This window comes from Hyalella azteca, unplaced genomic scaffold (assembly GCF_000764305.2).
Source record: "Hyalella azteca isolate HAZT.00-mixed unplaced genomic scaffold, Hazt_2.0.2 contig11473, whole genome shotgun sequence".
Lineage (NCBI taxonomy): Eukaryota > Metazoa > Arthropoda > Malacostraca > Amphipoda > Hyalellidae > Hyalella > Hyalella azteca.
Window position 1 is genome coordinate 135,550 of NW_025941472.1, and position 25,923 is coordinate 161,472.

At 41.8% G+C, this 25,923-nt stretch overlaps 1 protein-coding gene across 1 annotated transcript in view; it reads right to left on the bottom strand.

Annotated features, from left to right (window-relative positions):
* Positions 1-3,920: 3,920 nt before the first annotated feature.
* LOC108665254 (metalloreductase STEAP4) overlaps positions 3,921-25,923 on the bottom strand; it is a 34,102-nt gene continuing 12,099 nt past the window's right edge. The window contains exons 4-11 of the mRNA XM_018151990.1: positions 11,017-11,193; positions 10,429-10,546; positions 9,891-10,096; positions 9,439-9,566; positions 8,869-8,996; positions 8,311-8,479; positions 6,785-6,993; positions 3,921-6,411 (exon numbers count right to left, since the gene is read on the bottom strand). Coding sequence (XP_018007479.1) covers positions 6,277-6,411; positions 6,785-6,993; positions 8,311-8,479; positions 8,869-8,996; positions 9,439-9,566; positions 9,891-10,096; positions 10,429-10,546; positions 11,017-11,193 — 1,270 coding nt within the window. The 3' untranslated portion in view covers positions 3,921-6,276. The remainder of the gene's footprint in view (positions 6,412-6,784; positions 6,994-8,310; positions 8,480-8,868; positions 8,997-9,438; positions 9,567-9,890; positions 10,097-10,428; positions 10,547-11,016; positions 11,194-25,923) is intronic.

The following is a 25,923-nucleotide window of genomic DNA, read 5'->3' on the forward strand; positions in this document are numbered from 1 at the left end:
TTATTAATATTATTATTAATATTATTATAATTATTATTTTATCATCATCTTGCAATTGCACTTTTTTGACGCATCCTTCCCGGTATTATTAATTTTTGTGTAATAGGCAAAGCAATGAAAGCAACGAACAAAAAGACCGAAGAACGCTTCCTTTTGGCACGGCACTGAGCACTGATGCCCAGCCCGGCACGATTCCGTTACTGCTGACACGTTGGTGTCTACCTAATAGAAAATCTCTGATCCATTGGAGTACATTTTCCTCTATTTCCAAAGACTGGGAATAGAGAGAACAGTGCACTTGACAGTGTCTGTTCCCTCAATAGAGGGAACAGTGTTCCGCTGATGCGGGACACTTTTAAACGTTTGGTAAATCGAGGTACACTGCATCCACTGGGTCCCTTTCGTCCAGCAAGCGAGTCCAATCATTGAACGTAGGCAAGAGGTTAGTAGTGCAGAATCTACCGGCAATAAAGCCATGTTGACAGTTTGATAGGAGATGGTGAACAGTCAAGTGATCGATAATCCCATCTCTCACAACAGATTCCATTACCTTACAAACAGCACTTGTCAGACTTCTATGGCGATGGTTACCGGGCTACTTTTGTCACCTTTTTTGAACAATGGTGTTACTTGAGCTTCTTTCCAATCGGTCGGTAAAGTTCCTTCGTTCATTTTTTTTTAAATAATACTGTCAAAGGGCCTGCCAGGACGGTTGCTAATTCTTTGAACAATCTGGGTGAAAGGCTTCTGGTCCACATGATTTGTTAGGATTTAGGGCGACCAGGCGCTTGAGAACCTCTTCTTCGTGTATTTCAAACCTGTTAATTTCGAGCCTACTGGGCGCTCCTCAATAGCTGGAATACTGTTTAAATCCTCATCTGTGAACATCCTGCCAAAGAACTGAGGTTTACTTTCAATTCAGAGATACCGTCGTTTGTCTTACACTTCGAACTAGCTTACAAAAGAAGGCTTCTGTGTTCTTTTTTGTATTTTTGGAAATCCTTCTTTTCACAATTTTCACTGCGGTGCGACAGATTTTTTAGCTTAATTTCAAGCTTTTGCATACAGGTTTTAATCAGCATCGCTGCGAGTTAGTAAATAGCGCTTGTACGCTCCCTTCTCGGTCAGCTGAGCAATAACTGTGCTGTTCATCCACTGGGACTTTTTCACTCCGCCGAGCTTAATCTTAGGTACACACGCATCAACTGCAGACATAACCAGGCCTCTGAGAAATGACCATGAATCAGTCACATTCGTGTCCTTAATACTGTCTGAAATATTCGCCGCATTCATTGCATCTCAGAATTAGTCACTTTTTGCAAAGTTCAAGACGTTCACGCTTCCGAAGCGTCTTTTCTGCATAGCACTTAATACTGAAGTAACAATGACTGGTGGTGGCTTTTGCCCAACAAAGCCCGTAGCGAAGTTCATCTAACATTGATTCTTCACTAGTAAATACTAGATCAAGAATATTTGGGGTCTGTTTACCCTTAAAAAGGGTTGGCTTGGTGATGTTCTGGATTAAATTTGAGTCTCGCACAGACTTCATGAACGGATGCTGGGGGGATTCCCATCTCTTAGAAAGGATTCATCTGCCCAGTCTATTTCTGGATGGTTCAAGTCCCCAACGATCAACATATGCGACCTACTGAGATTCATGCTCGGTAAAAGGCAGAGAGGAACTGTTAGGTGATCTATTAGGGACTCCTATGAGGAGGATATCCTTGCCATCGTTGAATTAATACATGTATTAATTCAACCATGATCCTTGCCTTTTAGAGAAAGTTCGCACCACACTGGCCCGTATGCTAAATAGGGCACTAGCGCTACGAAGTAGCACTGCGCACTACAAGCCGTAGTGCCTACTATAGTGCGACATGGAACACTACGGTTGGCATGCTAAATAGGGCACATAGCACTATGAAGTAGCACTACGCACTACAAGCCATAGTGCGGCATGGAACACTACGGTTGGTATGCTAAATAGGGCCAAAAGCATAACGCGCACTACAAAAATCTAATGTCTTTGGGAAGCGTGGCCTTTGAATATATGATGGGAAAGGTGCGCAGACGCATTGCGAATTTCAGCTCACATCACAATTTTCACTAGTACCATTATATACCATCACAATTAGACATTTTACATCAATCTTCTGCAAAGAATGAGAATAACTTAGGGAATAATTAATTATTTGAGCACTTAACTACCGTTCTTCAATAGACTCATAGCGTAGTGCGGCACTATAAAGTACTCTAACAGCGAAGTAGCACTTCAAAGTCTTTCTGCATACGAATCAGTAGTGCGACACTAAGCGACACTAAACATTGTAGAGCTACTTCGAAGTGCTTAGTGTCTGTGACGTATTTAGCATACCAGCAGGACACTTCGTAGTGCATAGTGCTACTTCGTAGTGCTAGTGCCCTATTTAGCATACGGGCCACTGATTCTCTAGTAATCTAGTTGATTGATGCTCTGCAGATGACTTAACTTGTTGGGCCTCATACGAGGTTCTAACAACAGAGCTACACCTCAACTGCACTGGTCTTCCTTTTAAAAATAGTATTGATATCCACAGTAATAGTAGTTATACTCATAGTGGGGTCGGTGTTAGGGGCGAATCTTGTCTGTCGTAGGACAAATCTGCTCTATCGCCGATTCTGGACGTATCAGAAATTTCACGGTTAATGGGGGTATGGAATTCGCAACGCACTGCTTCAATCTTGCTATTATCAACCTCCCGGCCTCTTTGACGATTTTGACTAAAACTGTCAGAAAAAGCTGAAATCGAACAAGCAACTCAGTGCTCCAATTTTCATACACTGAACTACCTCTCGGACACTGAAGTACGGTCTCCAATATTCAGTGTACACGAAATTTCTCTCAAACTAATGAAAGCAGTTTGATGATACTTGGCATATGCATGCATTAGGTCCCAACAGTGATATTTATGGAGTGATTATTTTTTTCAATTTCGCCTTCGTTCCCATCTTGTACGATCATACGGGCCAAAATTCAGAGTGAACACAAAATAGTTTTTGAACTACTGAACTGATTCGAACGTAACCCAGAATTTATATTCCTAATCACCTAACGGAGATGTTTAGGTTGTGCAAAAATTTTTAATTAAGGTGTCGTTCGCGAGTTATACGGCCATATGGAGAAGTGACTTGGCATTTCAATGGTTGATGGTCAAATTAGCAGTGAAAATGAAGTGTCATCCAAAGAAACGAAGGTAGCTCGATGAAACTTTGCACATGCATTCACTAGTAGGCCTACCTGACGGTGTTGTTTAGGTCGTGATAATTTCTCCGAGTTCGTCTTCGCTTCCAAGTTGTACCCCAATGGTCATAAGGTGCAAAATTCGCAGTGACCACAATACGTTTTTTATCCAACTGTACAGGGGGTCGCCTGCCGAAGACCACCACTGCCCTGGATGTAATGGACCATCATGATTCCTGTCTTCCGGAATGTAGCCTTCAACACTTCAAGCCGTCCGTATCTAGGCCGTGGGTCGAACCAGCCCTCGGTCGAACGGCCACTTGTCGAAGGACGATAAATTTTGGAACAGAACTATGCTATCTGAAACCTAACCTCAGATGCGGTGAACGTAAAATACGTAATTTAACGATGCCCGGAAGTCAGATTCGATCCGCGGCCTGGTGGTGCACAGCAGGTTCTATGCGAGGCCGGAGGAAGACAAAGCCGAGTGGTTCACGACTGATTGGTGAATGTCCGGAGAGATCCAAGGCGTTCGATTCAGGGCTTATTGGTGCAGAAAATTGGTGGTGCACGGCTGCGCTCCCCTGTACAGGTACAGGTTTAAACGAAACTTATCGCAGTACTTTGAAACTAAGGCAAAGTTGAAATAAATTTGTCATGTTCTAGTGTAAGGGGATCATGGGATTAAATGAAGTATATACCAATTTCGAGGAACTTTTACTTCGGTAGAGGGAACAGTTGACTATATAGAGTATGTTTGTCAGTGAAGCTTTAACACCTCTCCGATAGAAGAAAAATGCTTTTAGAAATAGAACGAGTATATGGGATTTACACAGGCTACGTTAACGTGAATTCATCATCAGTGCAGAGCCTCTATCTGGAATTAAGAAAGAAGGCATCCCGTAATGCACAATGCACACATCCTGAGAGTTTTGAATGAAAATAAAGTAGAGAATTTTTATAAAAGGTAAATAATAAGAAAATCAATAGCATAATTTGATTCTATCAGTAGCACGAAAGTTTATTAAAGTAAACAAATTATGAATGGAGAGCCACCTTCGTCAGGGTTGGGTTGAGATGACACCAACAGTTTGTTTGTCGCCTATATAATTTTTATAAAAGGTAAATAATAAGAAAATCAATAGCATAATTTGATTCTATCAGTATCACGAAAGTTTATTAAAGTAAACAAATTATGAATGGAGAGCCACCTTCGTCAGGGTTGGGTTGAGATGACACCAACAGTTTGGTCTCCGTCGTTCGGGACCGAGACTCTACATTAGACCAAAAGAATCCTATTATTGTTATTTTCCTTCAACGTTATTACTGTAAACAAGTTCTTTTACGCGCTCTCTTATACGTCTATTTATCTTCAGAATGACTAAGAGTGCTGATAACTCGATTTTAAATGCCATTTTTCAATCGATTTTGGCACTGATACCAAAAAATATCGTTGAAGTGACTATTAAAATAAGCTCCCATGAGCAAGGGTTCGACAAAAAGTGTCTCTGTGAGCGCGATTTGCTCACTTGTTCTGCAACGGCCACAGACTATCCGTTCCTAAGCCAGCAGCGTTTTTCAAAACATCTGTCCATAACATCATATCGAAATTATTGCTCAAACGGAAATAAACACTTGCTCCTCCAAGTATTCCTTTAAAAATGTTGTAAATTACCCTTAGGTAGTAAAATATTTCAGTTTGGGAGCCATTGCCTTAATGTGACAGCTATGCAGGAGGAGCCTTCGTCTGAAATTGAAGGGTTGCAGGCCCAACACTGCCATCACGCAGGGAAACACTTTCACTTAAATTATTCTGAAATAAAATATCACAGCTCACTTTAAGCATAAAGAATAGGCATGCAGTCTGCTTCAAAACGAAACTCTTATCCCGTCGCTCCATTACAAATTACTGTATTTACATGATTAAACTGCCTTTCGATAACGGGAGTTAAAAATAATATTATAATTACATGGGTAAAGATGAAGAATTCGACTACCTAAACCTTCTAAATTCTACGTGCTTGAATTCCGTCATAAACAATATTTAATTTCCAGTCGAATGGCTTGAAGAAAACTATGAAGCGGGAATGCTTCTGCGTGGAAATGTCGCTATAGGCGACACAATGCAAATACGGAAAAACTTAGTCTCGCATGTTAAATTAAAATTGGTCATCATTTGAGCCAACATGGAATCCCTGATGATCGTTATTTCTAGGAGCCATTAATCGTTAGTCAATTTTTTGCTGAATAGTTGAAATGCAGTAAAAATACAACTTAAAACTTAGGTACCAAAACAAACTATACGGTTGAACTTAGATCTATTTTTAAATGCCGATGCAATGTGATGCATTTACTAGGGTCCTTAATAACTACGCGTTGTATTACTTAACTTGGTTGTAGATAAGAGCCTCCAAAAAGTCGGGGTGCCGAGAATTTGTGGCGTCAAGTTATCTAGGAAACGCTCATTATTAGTCCCTTTAATTTATTTACATACCTATTTCGTTCAGAATTGGTCTTCCAGTATGCAGAGAGGTGTAATTTCAGACATATAAAATGCATCGCCGGGACCTATGCAAGTTGGATATTTATACTCAGCGTTGGCTGGGTACAAATGACTACAAATGTGTGACAACTATGGCAATATTGTGCTGCTTTTCTTGGTTAGTTACGAATGAATTAAATACACGACATAAAAATAGAAGCAGAAAGCAAAATAAAGTTTTTTTCAACGCTGGCAAGAACTTTGCTTTTGACATACCGCAAACTGCTACAGGCCTACATGATTAAATATGTACAAGTCGGAATTACGCTCTCAGACACAACTCGACGCATATGCTAAAAAAATTCATTCGACATTATATTATTAGTAAATTGGCCGGGTAGGCAATGGTTCATTTCATTCGGCAGGAATGCAAATTGATGAGTCATGTTCAATTGAATTCAAAACATGAGTCAAACCAATTCAAATCCCTGCAGATGATGGGTGGCGAATGAAAAACCTAAAGTCGGAGGTTAACCAGCTGTTCTAGTAATTAATTTGGTTGAACGGAAATGTGTCAAGCGATGTTCTTTTGTTTCCTGACGGACTGCCTCTCGTAGCCGCGACGGATCTTCTGTAGGTGGTTATCTACGCAGGGCAGCAGCAGCGGCAGCTTCAACAGAACGCACAGGGCAGAAGGATACAGCGCGTACTGGCGGAAGAATAGAATTATAAACAAGTTGAAACTGAAATGAGTGTACAAAATGCAAGATTAATTACAGAATAATGATCAATCTTCTGGAAATAATAAAGAGAAAATTGTAAACTCGGCAAGCGATTGTGTGATTATATAATGCATCATGATAATCTTTTATAAACATCAACGCTCAATGTTAGAAACAATATTTGAAAGCATTAAAACCGTGTAAGAGCACATATTTCTGCAGGAATTTGACCTTGCAGATCCCAATAAATAATAAGTATCACAAAACGTTTCATTTCGTTGATGTGCATCGCTAGAACGCCTCATTCGAGAAACTTTAATTTGTAATGATAGTTATCAGTTCAGACACAAATGCTCATACCTGAGGTCCGATGGGCAGCGTGTTGAAGCAGCCGAAGTAGAGGAACATGTAATTCCAAGCCAGGAAAATGTCGTGGAAGCTTGCGAAGATGAGACACACCCAGCCCAGCTTGCTCTGGATGAAGGTGAACTCCCGCCACGACATCGTGGCCGTCACGGACGGCAGGGACGTGATGCCCAGCACCACCGTCAGGCACATCGCCAGCGCCCCTGAGGACGAGGCAACAGTGAAGGTGAAGAGCAATGGTCTGGGCATTGCGAGGAGTGTTTGTCTTCGGAGCAAAGTTTTGAAACCTACAGAAAGCGTTGAGCCTCGACAGAAAGTGTTGTGTTTCGGCAGAAAGCGTTGTGTCTCGACAGAAAGCGTTGTGTCTCGACAGAAAGCGTAGTGTCTCGACAGAAAGCGTAGTGTCTCGACAGAAAGCGTAGTGTCTCGACAGAAAGCGTTGTGTCTTGGCAGAAAGCGTTGTGTCTCGACAGANAGAAAGCGTTGTAGCTCGGCAGAAAGCGTCGTGTCTCGACAGAAAGCGTCGTGTCCCGACAGAAAGCGTTGTATCCCGACAGAAAGCGTTGTGTCTCGACAGAAAGCGTTGTGTCCCGACAGAAAGCGTTGTAGCTCGGCAGAAAGCGTCGTGTCTCGACAGAAAGCGTCGTGTCCCGACAGAAAGCGTTGTATCCCGACAGAAAGCGTTGTGTCTCGACAGAAAGCGTTGTGTCCCGACAGAAAGCGTTGTAGCTCGGCAGAAAGCGTCGTGTCTCGACAGAAAGCGTCGTGTCCCGACAGAAAGCGTTGTATCCCGACAGAAAGCGTTGTGTCTCGACAGAAAGCGTTGTGTCCCGACAGAAAGCGTTGTAGCTCGGCAGAAAGCGTCGTGTCTCGACAGAAAGCGTCGTGTCCCGACAGAAAGCGTTGTATCCCGACAGAAAGCGTTGTATCTCGACAGAAAGCGTTGTGTCCCGACAGAAAGCGTTGTGTCTCGACAGAAAGGTATGGGTATCGATTTTTAGCGTCGAGTATCGCAGATATCGGAGAATTAAAAAAATATTTGGACGTCGTAATGAAAAGTTTGGTATGAGCAAAAATATTTGAACATTGGAAGGCAACGTTTATCATGAGATAAAAAATTTAGGATAGGAAGAAGCTTGGTTATTGGACGTAGAGCAATCGGTATCAATTGGACGACGGAAGAGAGTTTCTAGAACGAAAATAATTTCCTGATCCAAAATAATACATTCTGTTGTAAAAGTTTCACAGGTATGAACTCCAAATTATAGATTGTTGGTAGATTGATAGATATATTTTTCTGACGCTTGAGTGGACTGGTCCGCTGTTTCTTTTTCACATATAATTTCAGTTGCGTTCAATTCTCACCATATCCCCGCAAATAAAATTAAGGCTGAAATTGACTTTTTCTCGTTTGAAAATTCCATTAGATATGAACATCAATGAAATAAATCATTGAGAGCATTTTTTTCATTATTTTCTAAAATTTATTTTATTTTTATTGCTCTGTATCAAAGTCATACCGAGCGTAAGGAAGAGTTCTCCGCGCCAGTTGAAATGGAAGTTGTAGAGCTGCTCTGTCTTCTCAAAGGTAGTCCCATTGGGGGCCTGTACCAAGACTCGGATGTTGGTGGCGGGCTCGTAGACCCAAGACAGGGTCTGGGGGGACACGTATGCCACCGACATGCATGCCTGCAGCCAAAATATACAAAACATTACGTCTTGTAAATATCCACGACGGCGTCCATTACAAGGAAATAGCAATGACAGCACTCGCTCACTTATTTTTATGATAAACACATAACGTTGAATACCATGGCAAGTCTGAACAAGTGTTTGAGCAGAATTATCTTAGAATGATTAATTTCAGAAAATAAATTCAAGTAAAATATTACGTTAGTCCAACAGCTAAGAGTACTGCAAGAAAGATCTCACGTCTCGTGATTCTTATTGAACAGCTCAACAAGTTAGTAATAAATCATGTGCGATTAATACGCAATTTTCAATCATTAAAAATCAGAGACTCTGAACTCCAGACTCGCCATGTTCATAGGAAATAAAACATTAAACGCATTTCTCACATGCGTAGCGGCCATGCCGAGCATGAGCAGGCCGAGCTGCTTGCGCATCTTGAGCCAGTCGCCGAGCCAGGCAGGGAAGCGGCTATACTTGGTGCCCCGCCACAGCTGCACGTAAGCGGCCAGCAACCCTGCAGCGTTGGCAGATATCATTGTGTGTTCCTCCATGATCATATAGATATATACATATATTTAATAGTGTGATACATAGCTGTATATGATATAATGTTCTTTCATCTTATATAGCTGCATAATATCAAGTTCCTCCGTGTATGATGGATGCATAGTATTCTTTTCATCCGTGATAGATGACTGCATAACACATGATGTGGACATTATATGAGATGAATTTTTGAGTTTTAAAATTTGCACAATAGGAGTAGCTTTCATTTTTTCCAACTGTATGTAAATCACCAAAGTAAATTAATCTCTGCAATCCTGCATAAAACATTTTAAATAAATACATAAGAAAATTATTGCAAAGAGAGAACGAGACCAAACGTGAAATTATTTAAGACAATTCCAGTACAAGTTCAAAAATATTCTCCCTCAAGTTGGTCTTTATGCACTGACCAGGGAGGTAGCAGAAGGCTAGTGTCCAGAGGGCCACCACAGCGATGACTCTGTTGAAGTTGGTGTTGAAAAGCGTCGTCCAATTCTGCGTCCAGTCTCCGTCTTGTATGTTCCGGCAGATCTGAAAACTGGTTTGAAAAGAAAATAGCGTTAGAACTGTTAATGCATTTCTTTGTATACGAGTCATTAGTAGCCTAATGAAAAATGTGCTAAATTTACGAATTTAGCAATTTTCCACACAATTAAGATTTTGTTGTTTTTTGTCACTCTCATCCAACAATTATTCAACGAAAAAATCATAAACAATGCCACCCGAACAAGGTGGCACTAATGCTAGTATGGGTTCCGGACCAGTAGCTATCCGCTGTAGGGTGACCTACCTGTCTACGGGTGCGATATTTTGATATTTGATGCTAAACAGTACGAGAACCAATAAAAATTATTCCTATTACCTGAAAAGAGCGATAATGGATACGAAAAGGAAGAGACCGAAGACAACAGCAACAGGCTTCTTCCAGGACGGCATGAGCTTGAGCGGAACGTCCTCGATGTCGCGCGCGGCTTTGATGGTCCCCCAGTCGACGGGGGTGAACCCGCACGCTCGCACCACCTGCGACACCGCCGCCTTCGCGTCGGGGTCGTTGCCGGCGATGAAGACCTGATGCACAAGACGGAGCTACTTGCAGGAAATTACGACGAATGTGATAACGTTTAAAATTCTTAAGTTTGAAATCAGAGACAGGAGGGAACTGAAATATATTATGTGTTAAAACGTTTCTATTTAAATATTTAGCTGGCATGAAGAGAAACCGAAAGATTTCAGTACGTAATATTCTGTCTCTGTATAAAACGGGGATTTAGATTGGTTATAAACAGCCACATTCTTTCACTTAATTATTTGCTGTTTTCTGACTTACGCTGGTGCGTGATCGAATATTATCAAGAAATTTGAGCGCTGCTTCGCTCACAAGAATCGAAATAAGAACGAACCTCCTTGCTGCCCTGCAGCCCGCCGTTCTCCAGTGCGTAGGCCGACAGAACATTGAAGCCCTTCACGACGCTCGACTCCGGCAGCAGACCTTGCAGGTACTCAGCGTTACTCTGGTAACTGAACACAAAACTTGTATCAGGTGCAGGTACTCAGCGTTACTCTGGTAACTGAAGGCAAAACTTGTATCAGGTGCAGGTACCCAGCGTTACTCTGGTAACTGAACATAAAACTCTAGGCAGATTCATTGGCGAAAAGAGGCAAATAATAATTTAATTCATGCACTCATTTAATAAATTAGCCGGATTATAGGTCACTTCAATTTTTTCATTTTAATGAGGAACGAAATTTATCCGTACTTTTCGTAACGAGTAAGTTGCTCCTGCACTTTACTTTACCTCTTAATCTCTTTTATTAGCTCATACTGCGATGGTTCGTAAGCTCCAATCGTAAAATTTATTATATTCGCTCATTTCGGCAATTACAATTTCATTCCCAAATAACTTCTTCTCAATGTATTGATAAAAGTCAACGTCAAATGTCATTAGCCTTTCATTCCCACAAGGCGCACGTTGACCCCGATCACTCACTGAGGGCCTCGCCTGATCTCCGTGTTGTTGGCCACGTCAATCACGATCTTGCCTCTGAGTCTGGCCAGCGGCAGGCTGTCGTAGTGGTCCCGACCCACGGCCACCACCACCATGCTGCTCGCCGCCAGAGCCTCGTCCTGGTGCAGCAGGACAGCGCCTGTCTGCTTCACCATCGCACTGCAGGAGGACATGCAACTGCGTTAATTAATGATGATTAATTGCACTGATTAATTGCTCTCTGACAGTGCAATTAATGAGACTGCGTCAATACTCGAACAGTGCAATTAATGAGACCGCGTCAATGCTCGGACAGTGCAATTAGTTCACAAACAGCATCGGTACGAGTTTGCGTGGTGCTATTCATATAACAAAAATTATTATTTCACTGGCAACACAATTTCAACTTTATCGCTCATAAGGTTTCATGTGTAACGAATGTGACCATGGCTACAGTGCAATGAATGTAAATTCAGTGCGGAATTTTGTGGTTTAGGAGATGTGGTACCTAATTCACTGGGAAATAAAAAGTTTTTAATTTTAGTTAAATAATGCAGTGAATTAATTTAGTCTGCGGGTATCGTATTTGAATGCATGTGAAGTAAGCCATATGTGCAACAATGACTAGCCCGTTAGTGCTCAGTTTTGTTTTCCAAACAAATGTAAGTGCAGAGTATAGAGTAAGCACAGGTCCTTTCATTTAAAGTCCAATAAACAACTATAGGAGTCTTAACTGAATATATCGTTATTAAAAATACGATGGAAATTATACTAAATCAATTGTTGATACAAATGTGGTGAAAAATATGGAAAAACTAGTGATGCAATTAATTGATGAACATGTTAGAGTTGCACAGATGTTGATACAATTAATTCATCGCTAGTTTTTTGTAATGAACTCTCCCTGTGTTAACCAGAAGCGGCCGAACAGAGACTTCCAGCAACAGGTTTAGCAGGTGAATTTAAAACGGCTTAGAGCAAACTTTATAGTTAGTCTCATTTGAAACCTAACGATGAGCAAATTTTAAAACCAGTTTCTGAACAAACGACTGAAGACTTAAATCTAGTCGCAGAATTTAAAGAATAAACACAAAATTTCAATGCAGTTGGTGCATCAGGAACAAACTTGGAAGATATCTTAACAAGAAATTTTGCAACGCTGCTGGTACAAAAAGAAAATGCTGGCGAGAAATGGTAGTTCGAAACTACGTGAAACAGTATAAATTAAGTTCTGGTAGGCACTGGATGGGGCAGCAACAGTATAAACCGACGGCGACATGCCAGTTCTAAGCCAGTAGTTATACAGTTGGCAACCCATGTAGCGGCATAGCTGACATGCAGGCACTTCCTTTATCAGTCAGTTACGCAACTAATTTATTATTCAAACATAGTAGTGAATCAAAATGATTGGTTATAATTTAGGATGAATTAGGAATCAATTCATCAGCTGTGATTGTCATTGTGAATTTGCCGAATCAAAAGGTCAGCTTTGAAACATAGTTTGTTTCACGTGTATAGGATTGCGGAGCTAAAGTCAGTGTGCTTCCGGAGACCGGGCTTCCAGACCAAATTGAAGGCCGAGTTTGAAGAACTTGTCTGGGAGGCTCTAGGATCACGGAGGAGTCCTCATCTCTATTGAAACAATCATTATCAAGCCGTACCATTATGTCAAGTGTATATATTTTATATATTTAGATAAATACGATGGGTTTTATATTTGAAAGGGCATCTGTCTGCCTATTTTCAGTCGTAAATGATGAAATGAATGGAACCCTGCCGAAATAACCTAATAATTTGCAGGAACATACAAGCAATTACGGACATTAAAAAGTATATAATCTACGTAAGTTTTTCAACGAGAAATTTCTCGTCTTTGATTGCCAGCAGTTCTCCTTCGGTGCCAATAGCTCCATCAATGCATCGGCCCTATTTATATACGTCATGTGAGGATGGACTGCACAGTAAAAAGCTCGCGGACGAATGCATGTTTACTATAAGGAGGAGCGCCCTTTCAAGGCCAAATCTCTGGACAAAAATTAAAATAAATCATTCACATTTTGATGTAAAATTATACGATAATTATAATTATTTTATAGTATATGCGAGAAATCATAATTGGTTAAGGTGCGTAATACAGGAAGATGACAATTGCAAAAATATTATGTAACATAATATCATTGTCGTATCTAGGAAAAAAGTTCCAAAGCTAAACTGGATTGAGGTGGAGATTGGGCGTGTCACTAGCGTTATCACTAAGGGCTGCTAGGTTCAGTACCCTGGCTGGCATCGCCATAAAAAACTAGTTTCTAAGATTCTACCTGGCGCTTCAAGTCGCATCTAGCCAATTAATTTACCCAATATTAGCAGAAGATATTTGGTGCATAAAAATAACTATCATGCATAATACGATATAATATAAATTAGCTACATAGCAATATTTCAGAAACAACGTAATACATTTCTAAAATGCGTTGCATAATGTAAAAAAAACTCGTTTGACGAAAACCAGGCTCATAGAATTGTAGGCATCCGCCACGGTGCCGCTGAGGATATGCAAGTCAAACACTCAGCAGAAGCGTGCATGCTGGCGCTGAGGAGCGTGCATGCCGGCGCTGACGAGCGTGCATGCCGGCGCTGAGAAGCGTGCATGCCGGCGCTGAGGAGCGTGCATGCCGGCGCTGAGGAGCGTGCATGCCGGCGCTGAGGAGCGTGCATGCCGGCGCTGAGGAGCGTGCATGCCTGAAGGCGCACATAGAGCGTCGACTATTTACCGAGGGAGGAAACGCTTACCCCAACATCCCTGGGACCCTCGGAAAAAAGTCAATTTCAGTGATTGTGTCGAGCTAAAAAACCAGGACAGACCGGGCATCTGGAATATTAGAGAGTAGACCGCGGCCACCGGGATAGGTAGAAGAGGCTGAATGTGATCGCTGTGGTATTCCCGTATAGATCACAACCCGCATGAAATGACAAAAATGCGGGATTTGACCAAGTACTGAGTACCATTTTCAAGTTTCAAATGTCCAGCAATAGCTGTGAGATCAAACATGTTTACAAATCGAAACACTAGAGTTCATCGAACCCAAAATAACGCTATTCACGTTCAATCACCTCAAAAACGTTACGATTTGTTGTGCAACGCCAAATCGTCCGCATGTTCCGCGGCTCACAAATTCAAGGAGACTTTTTCAGCGCAGCAAAACATACGGCGGAACTCAACGCTGTGTGGCTCCGGCAAAAACTCCCAGCAATGACCTTCAACACTCTGTTCCATCTATATTTCTGCAGCTCAATTGATTGTTATATCTAAATAATACTCCTGCTACGACTTAAACACTGTCGTGCATTCATATGTCTGCAGTCATTCATCATTCTGTTCTATTTATATTTCCGCAGGGACATTCATAATTGAATTCCATTTATATTTCTGCAGTGTCATTCATCATTAAATTCCATTTATATTTAAGCAGGGTCATTCATCATTAAATTCCATTTATATTTCTGCAGTGGCATTCATCATTAAATTCCATTTATATTTCTGCAGTGGTATTCATCATAATTTTCCATTTATATTTGTCATTCATCGGCAAATTCCATTTATATTTCTGCAGTGTGAGGGTGACCTCGGCATGCCCGAGGTCACGACGAGCCCTAAAATGTGTACCCGTCAAATGAAGCTGACCAAGGCCAGCGAGGCTCAAGTACAAGCAGGCAAGAGCGCGTGACAATATCCTAAGTACAGGCAAGAGCGCGGGACAATATCCTAAGTACAGTTCAGAGCGCGGGACAATATCCTAAGTACAGGTCAGAGCGTGGGTCAATATCCTAAGTACAGGTCAGAGCGCGGGACAATATCCTAAGTAAAGGTCAGAGCGCGGGACAATATCCAAAGTACAGGTCAGAGCGTGGGACAATATCCTAAGTACAGGTCAGAGCGGGGACAACATCCTAAGTACAGGTCAGAGCGTGGGACAATATCCTAAGTACAGGTCAGAGCGCGGGACAATATCCTAAGTACAGGTCAGAGCGCGGGACAATATCCTAAGTACAGGCAAGAGCGCGGGACAATATCCTCAGTGCGGGCAAGAGCGTGGGACAATATCCTAAGTCCAGGTCAGAGCGAGGGACAATATCCTAGTTACAGGTCAGAGCGCGGGACAATATCCTAGGTACAGGTCAGAGCGCGGGACAATATCCTAAGTACAGGCAAGAGCGTGGGACAATATCCTAAGTACAGGCCAGAGCGCGGGACAATATCCTAAGTGCAGGCCAGAGCGCGGGACAATATCCTAAGTACAGGTCAAAGCGCGGGACAATATCCTAAGTACAGGCCAGCTATAGCGCGGGACAATATCCTAAGTACAGGCAAGAGCACGGGACAATATCCTAGGAACAGGCAAGAGCGCGGAAAGATATCCTAAGTACAGGTCAGAGCACGGGACAATATCCTAAGTACAGGCCAGAGCGCGGGACAATATCCTAAGTACAGGCAAGAGCGCGGGACAATATCCCAATTGCAGGCTTTAGCGGGACAATATCTTAAGTACAGGCAAGAGCGCGGGACAGTATCCTAAGTACAGGCCAGAGCGCGAGACATTATCCTAAGTACAGGCCAGAGCGCAGGACAATATCCTAAGTACAGGTCAAAACGCGGGACAATATCGTTAGTACAGGCAGGAGCGCGGGACAATATCCTAAGTACAGATCAGAGCGCGGGACAATATCCTAGGTACAGGTCAGAGCGCGGGTCAGTATCCTAAGTACAAGTCAGAGCGCGGGACAATACCCTAGGTACAGGTCAGAGCGCGGGACAATATCCCAAGTTCAGGTCAGAGCGCAGGACAATATCGTATGTACAGGCAAGAGCGCGAGACAATATTCTAAGTACAGGTCAGAGCGCGGGACAATATCCTAGCTACAGGTTAGAGCGCGGGACAATATCCTAAGTTCAGGTCAGAGTGCGAGACAATATCCTCAGTACAGACAAGAGCGTGGGACAATATCTTAAGTACAGGTCAGAGCGCGGGACAATATCCTAGCTACAGGTCAGAGCGCGGTACAATATCCTAGGTACAGGTCAGAGCGCGGGACAATATCCTAAGTACAGGCAAGAGCGCGGGACAATATCCTCAGTGCGGGCAAGAGCGTGGGACAATATCCTAAGTCCAGGTCAGAGCGAGGGACAATATCCTAGTTACAGGTCAGAGCGCGGGACAATGTCCTAGGTACAGGTCAGAGCGCGGGACAATATCCTAAGTACAGGCAAGAGCGCGGGACAATTCCTTAGTACAGGCAAGAGCGCCGGACAATATCCTAAGTATAGGCAAGATCGCGGGACAGTATCCTAAGTACAAGTCAGAGCGCGGGACAATATCTTGCGTACAGGCAAGAGCGTGGGACAATTCCTTAGTACAGGCCAGAGCGCGGGACAATATCCTAAGTACAGGCAAGAGCGCGGGACAATATCCTAAGTACAGGCAAGAGCGCGGGACAATATCCTAAGTACAGGCAAGAGCGCGGGACAATATCCTAAGTACAGGTTGGACAATATCCTAAGTACAGGCAAGAGCGCGGGACAATATCCTAAGTACAGGCAAGAGCGTGGGACAATATCCTAAGTACAGGCCAGAGCGCGGGACAATATCCTCATGCTGTTCTCAGTTTCATTTAAAAAGAACAGAATTCTCAGCTGCCAAGGCAAAGGCCAAAGTTAATTCGACGATTCGAGGAAATTTACTCCCACGCATCGACGTTTGCGGGAACAGGAAGAAGAATTGCGGAGACTAAAGCATTTTTAGAGGGAGGGGGTAGAGCACTTTGAGGGGGCGGGTGTGGGGGTAGAGCACTCTGAAGGAGCGGGGTCAGGGGTAGAGCATTCTGATAGTGTGCTCTACCATGTGTGATCGGTTGCTGTAATCGTGATTTTTAATATCTTGGCCGCAGAAGAAATCATCCAAAGTACAATTTATTCAGAGTTAATTCTTATCAATATTCTTGTCAGAAAAGAATTAACGCTTGCCGAATGTGTACCTAACACAGCGAAATGTTCTTTTATGATATTTCATCGGCGGATCACAGAGGCTGTAAACTGCAGCCTCTACGAACCACCTGCAATCTTCTTGTCCTAGATAAATTACCAAAGTAATATTACTCATATGTTTTCTATCGAAATGCGAATGTTTCGTAGTGAATTGGTTAGGGTTTATGTATTTGTCTTTGAATGGACGCTCCTTTTATTAGTAAACGTGCGTTCGTCCGCGAGCTTTTACCGGGACTTGAATCCTTAAAGAATAAGGATGCGCTGGGCAGTGCATCTCATAGCATACTTGAATCGTTGAGTACAGGAAGATGAGTTTGGAAATTATCATTTGCTTCGATTGCTATTGGTAACATCGACGATTTCATCATCACACAAAAGAAAATCATCATTATGGTTTCGAGGTTCTTGCTAAATCGAGGGAGTTGCGGACCTCACAACACGCATGCAACCTCACGATACACATGCAACCGTTAGGCCAGCATTTGACCGCTGAACCGTACACTTACATCTCATTGCTGTAAGACATGAGATGTATACCGAGCCTTTACATCTCATCGGACCATGTAAAGATGGAAGTTCGATCACAATGCGTCAACAGCACCTTTGTAGATTCTCGCCTGGAAATTGCTAATAGAATATAACAACTATATTCAATTATTGATGATGTGGATGTTGTGTATTCATCCCGGTTCGGTAGATGCGATATAGGGCGTGGAGGCAGCCGGAAGCTATGAAATTCCAAGTCTGGCACGGACGTTCCACGCTCTCGTATTCCAGGAAGAGGGCCTGGAAAATCTCGATGGATTCTGACGAACGCGCGATATGAAAAACAAGTTATTCATAGTTACTTGGTAATGATTTCGTTGTTTTCTTCTGAATATACATGTGTATTTTATTTTGTTTCTTTCATCTTTCCATGACCACAACTTTGTGCAGACAACATATATCAGCGCGCCGTATACGCATGTGCCGGACACCGACTTGAGTACTCTAACAACTCACGGCACATTAGTCTTTTATTCATAATTAGGCGACAATTTGGTATCATATTATTTTTTGAGACGACATTTACGACAAAAGAGTCAGTAGTTCAACAACAGACGCCAAAGTGATTTGTCTAATTCTATGCAAAGACGATATAGGCAGCAAAAAATTAAAAAATTTTCATTTTACTGTAATAACTTATGGTGCCAGGAGCACCACCCAGACTGATCTTTGTCAATGAATTTTGACAAAGCAAACACGAAGGCTGTAGGGTATAGTATTATATCATCATATAAGGCGTTCTCTAACGCTAAAGATATGATAACATGATAGAGAAAAAGCGTGCACGATAGAAAACATGCGCAAGAGTCGGAACAGCTGTAGAGACAGCAATAATAAACGCTGCTAGCGCAACAATAACTGGCAATATCTTGCAGTCGCATTAGTCAGGGTGGCAGAGCAGAATTTACATAGCTTCGTTTCAAGTATTTATATCTTTAATCTGTTTATATTGCAGGTTTACGAAGAATTTAAAGCAAAGAAATGCAAATAAGTAACCTCTCGTGTTATCAATGTAGATATAGTGAATTTACTGGAGGTTTTCTCTGTTACTAAATTCTTGCTGAGCTTGCGGTTTACACTACCTCGTTAGTGCTGGTGATGCCATGTTCAGTCTGTCCTTAACGTTTCAAGAGCGACTTAAATACAATATTTTTCTCTCTAAATAACGGATAAAAATAAAGTTCTTGGGAAAACGCAGCAATGAATAATGGATCTAGTCCGAGATTTAGGTCGTCTAGCGACTTGAAAAGAAAAAGGTGACTGCGATCGCAGATTTAGTTCGTTTAGAGTCTCGGCTCAAAAATTTAGTTTAAAAATTGTGAGCTGAGATTTCAGGTTAAAAGTTTCATCGGCATGACAATGGAATGAATTCAGGGAACAAGCAGCATGAAGTAAAAGTTTACTTAAATCCGTTAAAAGGAGTATCTTCGTAAAATATTTTGAGATTGCGGCAAAGAAAGAGACCAAAATCATAAGACTATGTGTAGAATGATCAGAGTAAGCCATTGTTTATATTTACAAAAATTTAAGTACATTTTAATCCATTTTTCACCAATAGCTCTCTATATACGGGCTGGATTCGACCTCGAAAATATTCAATCTGTACAGAAAGATTTCCTTGGCATGCTAATAAGTGCGAGTTCATTATAAACCAAATAATTTCAAGACGGATAGAAAATGCTTACATTTTTCATGTAAACAAATTTTCAAGCTGTTGGATCATAGCTGAGGATTCCAGTCCTTAAAACTTTCACACAAACAAGGAATTACACAAACAAATTCCTTGCCATAGTTAGCACCGTTCATGAACCTTTTAATAAACTTTAGTCCATGAACCTTTTAATGAACCTTAGTCCATGAACCTTTTAATGAACCTTAGTATATGAACCTTTTAATGAACCTTAACTAATGAACCTTTTAGTGAACCTTTTAATGAACCTTTGTTCATGAACCTTTTAATGAACTTTAGTTCATTTCCTCAAATAATCTATAGTTCATCGTTCATCTTTCCATTTTGAACATTTATCTCAAGGCTCGCTCCATTCTTCCCGTTGATTGCAGCGCATGCATGTACAAACAAACACTCATCGCGCTCTGTCCCTCCACGCCTCGCTTGCAACGCGGTTCAGACGTCATCTTCACAGCAAGTCTGTGTGCCAGTGTAGTATATTAAACGCGTATATTATTGCCGTGCGCATAAGTATAGATATAACTAGCCGCCTCCCTGACTTGAACTTTTTAATGAGCCTTTTAATGAACCTTAGTACATGAACCTTTTAATGAACTTAGTTCATGAACTTTTTAATGAGCCTTTTAATGAACCTTTGTTCATGAACCTTTTAATGAACCTTTGTTCATAAACCTTTCAATGAACTTAGTTCATGAACTTTTTAATGAGCCTTTTGATGAACCTTTGTTCATGAACCTTAGTTCATTTCCTCAAATAATCTATAGTTCATCGTACTTCTTTCAATTTTAAATTAACATGTATCTTAAGACTCGGTCCAATCTTCCCGTTGATTGCAGCACATGCATGTACAAACACTCATCTCGCTCTGTCCCTCCACGCCTCGCATGCAACGCGGCTCCGACGTCGTCTTCACAGCAAGTCTGTGTACCAGTGTAGTATATTATACGCGTATATTATTGCCGTGTGCATAAGTATAGTTATAACTAGCCGCCTCCATGACACCTAAATCCGTCACAGCGCAGGCTTACGGCGCTGACAACCGCGAGTTACTGGCGCCGTCTCCGTAACTCATCGTAACGGCCGCCGCGCACGTTGCCTAACGCGCGCGTGCGCCGTCGTCGACGCGTGGCCAGCCGCGCGTGCGTGACTATAACGCAAGTGGCGTTATGGGGAGCAAGTGGCGTTATGGGGAGCAAGTGGCGTTATGGGGAGCAGGTNTCCCACGAGAGCTTCACCACAAATTTTATGTTGACCTAGCCTCGGTTTCGGAAGATGCCATGTTAAGAACATGTTATAAAACATTGATACAGGATCGTTCTGGTGCATTGCCATCATATTTTTTATAGAATTTTTAGCTATGTCCATTTTCAATGAAAGCACCCTCGTAGTTTCCGATAAATTGAACATTTCATCACTAAACTTAAAATGTATTATTAATCATTTCGTAAGCAATGAGATATATATCCAAAATTTCGCCATATAATCACTTTGAAAAATAAAACAGCACAGTGTTTAGAGATAAATATTAAATGGGGACATATGAATGATAGTATCCCCAACTCGTTCCTGTTTAGTTTCAGTTAATTAGTTCAGTGGAGTTCGAGACCTCAGGACTGATGACTGCTTGTGAGCAAGTCTGTGCTTGCAAGCTCCAGCACTTGCGGTTAGCTGCACAGTTCGAGCGCATGCTTAACAAGTGCCGGCCGCCGCTACTATAACAGCTTTCGTCTACTTACAACATTTAGTGGAAGTTTCGCGCTTTGAAGTCACCAGTAAAGTGGAACGGACCTTACTGCAATGAGACGGTTAGTTAAATCTGGATCGAAGTCAACTGTAACGTTTGCTCTGAGAATTTGTGCTATTGGACTCAAGTAAACCACAAAGTGGTATATGCTGCTATGAATTTCGAAAGGAGGAAATAAGTTTAGAAGAATTTCAAATTCTTAAAAATACCCTGAATACTGAAATTTATTTCGTCTTTAGTTGTCAACTAGTTGCCCCTAATTTCAATAGTCAAACAACACCGTGAATTCCATGTTACACGAAATTCAATCGAAGTTAGTACAAAAGTCTAAATTATAAGAAAACATGGCTCAATAGACTGCCACATTCGTCAGCTGTTTGACGCACTGGATTCATTGATATTTTCCGTGAGTCTTCTTGGTCAGTTCGGCATCACAGAGCGATTCATCACGCAGCATTATTTATGGCTAACGGTTTAGAGAGCCGCAGACGCTGTCGGTTCCATCATCATCCGCTGCAAGTGGCACTCTGACACTGAGAGCGCTCAGTGAGACCACTGATCTCAGCCTCTGAGATCGACCAGTGAGACCAATGGTCTCAGCCATTAAAAACGACCACTGAACCACTGTTTTTAGCCACAGAGACCATTGATTTCAATAACTGAAAAAACTGATCTCAGCCACTGAAATAACCCACTAAAACAACTGATTTCATGCAGCCACTGAAATAAACAACTGAGACCAATGATCTCAGCCACTGAAATCAACAACTGAGACCACTGATATCAGCCACTGAGATCAGGAGCTTGTTTATTACACGCCAGCGACCGCAGCTGTTGCAGTGGTTGTGGGAGTGTGGCTTACAGACCGCAAGTCATATCCAGAACGAGCATAAATTTTGACTTCTTGCTAAGCAGCGGATATTCGTAACGAGGTTCAATTATGGTGCAGTCACAAAAATGGATGGCGAACGTTCCATGATAAAATCAAATTTAAATACTAAGGAAGAAGGCATTGCAATGTTTAAAGGAAGGAAGATGCGTATTTGACGTGTTCAAGTTAAAAACCAGTAAAGAGCTAAAATTATTGTAAATATTTAAGATTGTAGTTACATGTCAATACCGTCATGCAACTACAGTTAATAAAAATTATTAACAATTCAAATGCATCAAAAAAATAAACAGAAAAAGACTATTATCATACTCAATAGAATGATTTCAAGATGAATTAATAAATTAGACACACTGTCAACTGCAACATTTCTACACGCAGAATTTGAATGATTTTATTTTTTTAGAAAAAAAAGAAACCCGTGCAGCGACAATGGAACGACAATCGTGCTCGATCAACGTGAATGCCGTTCATTTTACCATGAAATAATGGCGCTCAATTTACAGGCTTTCACTCCGGCGACTTGACCTGTCAAGTTTTTCATCACCTCGGCAAGCCTGCGTTAATTAGTACGCGCGGTCATCGCATCGCGGCACACGTGGACGGTAATTGTAACAGCGAGAACATAACGGGGGCGCGTGCCCCGAAGCTGCCGTCGCGCATGATGACAGCTCGACTCGGTGAGCTGAAGCCTGTCGCTTCTCTTGGCGTTGTTTGTAAATTCAGAGCGCGAACCATGCTAGTAACATAGTATCATTAATAATAATTGTAATCGAATCAGCCAGAAACATCAACGATATTTCCAAGTTCTTCCTGAGATCCGTGGAAAACATAAGTTTCGATTTTCTATGGAACGCTAGAGAGCCACAACAAACAATAACAATGGACAAGCCACGGGTGGCATTGAATGGACCGAGACGAAAGTTTGTTTCAGTTTGCCCTGCAAAAGAACTCCACGGATTAGGGTTGTGCAACGTGACCGTGAAGTTCATGTTTGCTCAGCAGCCTTGCCGTAAGATCACGCACTAGATTTACTAAATTGTTTTTCCAGATCAACTGCCGTTTCTCAATTGTGACTCCAATACAACAGAACGCGTGAGAGCAACAAGCAGGCCGCTGCACTCGGTCATGACTGTGCCGTCAACCTCGCACTGCACAAGCAATTTATTCTGCAAGTGAGCTGAGGTTAAAATAGTTACCGAACCTTGATTGATTGGAATTCTGGCTTAATATACACTAATTAGTATACTGATTGCTTGCATTCCATTTGTTTCGTTGTTGTTATTTCGTTTGCGTTATCTAAATATTTAGAGCAAAGAGAATTGACACGGATCCATACTGACGACTTTTATTATCAAAATCAACTTTTGGAGTGAGAAAAAATGCCGGGTGTCTCAACCTCATGCAAGGAGAATAAGATCATTGGGCAGACATTTCTGAACTTCATTGTTCTCAATCTACGAAACAACGCAGCGTCGGTTGATGCCATTTACTATGACCAAACACGATATTAAATGGCATGAATGTTTATTATTATACGTAACTATGATGCACGTGGATGTTATCTCGCGACTTGACGAAAGCCGCTCCACTTTCACTCGGTATGAAGAATATTCCCGCAAGTCACCACGAGGCTTTCCAAACAACGAGAGCGACATAAGGGAAACTGGGAGACGGCATCAGTCACATGGACCAAAGCACAATAAAACCGTAATGTTAACCCGGTCAATAAATTTCAATAGGCTGATTTATGTCTTCAAGCACCATCCATGCATCTTGGCAGAAGAGTCTGGACGTTCGTTTAAGAAAATATATGTGACGTCCATGACTCATAAGTATATTGAACACATTATAAAACTAAACGCAACTGAAGTGCAAAATTATGAATCACGCACCCAATCAATAGTCTCATATTATTGTGATGTGCTAAATACACAAAGTAGTTGTCACAAAGAAGATTTATTAGGCACCTCGAGAGCGCAAATGGTAATTACTGATAAGAAATGTTGAGCGCCTTGACTGCAGGCCGGCCATTGTCGCGGCGCAGAGTCTGTGGGCTGATGGACGTGATATAGACGACGAGACTGCCTCGTCAGTGAGGCTGGATGTTGCAGAGGGAGTGTGATGCACAGTGCCTCAGTGAGGCAGGAAGTTATAGGGAAAACAATCACCCTCAATAGTGAGGCAGGAATTAAGTTACATGAAGAACAACCCGCCTAGTCTGTGAGGCAGGAAGCAATAGGAAAATAACCAGCCTCGACAGTGAGGCAGGGAATTATAGGAATATAGCAGCCCCGACAGTGAGGCAGAACATCATAAGAAGAACACGGCTGTTCAATAAGTTCAGTACGGCGCGACACAATCGTGGCGTCAACCCTCGACCCCGAATGGCCCTCGCAGCGCTGAGGATCACAATGCTTTTGTCTTATCACAAATAAAGTCAAGAACACCGAGGGCCTTCAGATGCTCGTCATCAAATCTCTCTATGGGAAATAAGGCGATAAAAGACGTTCAAACAATTGACTGCATGTGAGTTATAAGCTGTGGGGATTCCTAGTCAATTACTGCTTTTATTTTTCAACTGATGTTTTTTCAATGGCATCATCGTGTTGAGTCACTGGATCCGATTTTTCGAATTCAGTTCGAAATGTTATCTTGAAATCCATCTCCACAGCTTCAAAAGATGGCTCCATGAAAAATTCAAGCGCATAAGTCTTACTTGTTCGTGTTCCTTATATAATTTTTCTTTAGCAGGATACACGTTAACGGACTCATGAAACAAACAAACAAAAAAAAAAAACTACGACAGTAATGCAGCAAGAAAGCTATAATCGAATCGCGAATGAGATGTCGTTAGCTGATCTTATGTTCGTGCATGTCAAATTATTTCATGATAATGTAATTTTTCTTTAGCAGGATACACGTTAACGGACTCATGAAACAAAAAAACTACGACGGAAATGCAGCCAGAGAGCTTCAATCGAATCGTGAATGCAGATGTCTTTAGCTGATTTTATATTCGTGCATGTCGCCTAGACAATATCTGTACAAATTATTTCATGATAGTGTAAATGCACGACTTATTTAGCGGTGCAATGAACCCTGCCATGATGATTCATGAACGCGCCAGGTTGATCATAAGTATGATATAAACCTAAAGTCAATCTCTTCTAGAAAATTAAATTTAATCATGCTAATTGCTGGTAAGTTGTGTCAAATCAACGGCACTCATTGTGTTGAAACTCGAGAGACAAATTAGCCAACATGTCCAGCAGGAAAAAAAATTATCTGGAGCCGCCAATCAACAGAAAACGTTTCCATAAGCTGGTAAAATCATTCCGTGCACCACTAACATCCCTCCATGCACCACTAACATCCCTCCATGCACCACTAACATCCCTCCATGCACCACTAACATCCCTTCATTCTTCTCGTTACGGTTCAGTGCCCCGGAGCAACGGTCACGATAACAATGAAATATCCATTATTATATTACCTATAAGAATTGTATTCTCCATACATGGTTACAAATAATACTTTGTTCAAAAAGCAACGCGCTTTCTGGTAGTTTGAGATAAAATAAGTCGCATAGGAAAGCGTATTTCACGTCACGAACGGACAACCCTATGCTCATCATCATGTTAACGTATACTATGAATCACATATATATATATAGAGGCTGTGATGACAGTTAATTTCCTGACTCGCCTTGAAAAATTGCCAATAAGTTTGAAAAGAATACTTTTTCGTTTCAAAAAAAATTTCTGAGTCCAAACTTGGTTTCTTAATTAACGAATCATGTTGATGAAAATCATCAAATTATTAATGTCATTGTTTATCTATGTAAAGCGACTGCGTGGCAGCGGCATGCAAGCTACCGAAGGTTTTGCCAGCACCGCAAATGAGCCAAGGCAGAAGATCGAGTCAAGGCATCCGACTCTCGATTTTCGCTGACGACAGATGGCGATGATAAAAAATCTTACCAGAATCTAAATGGATCG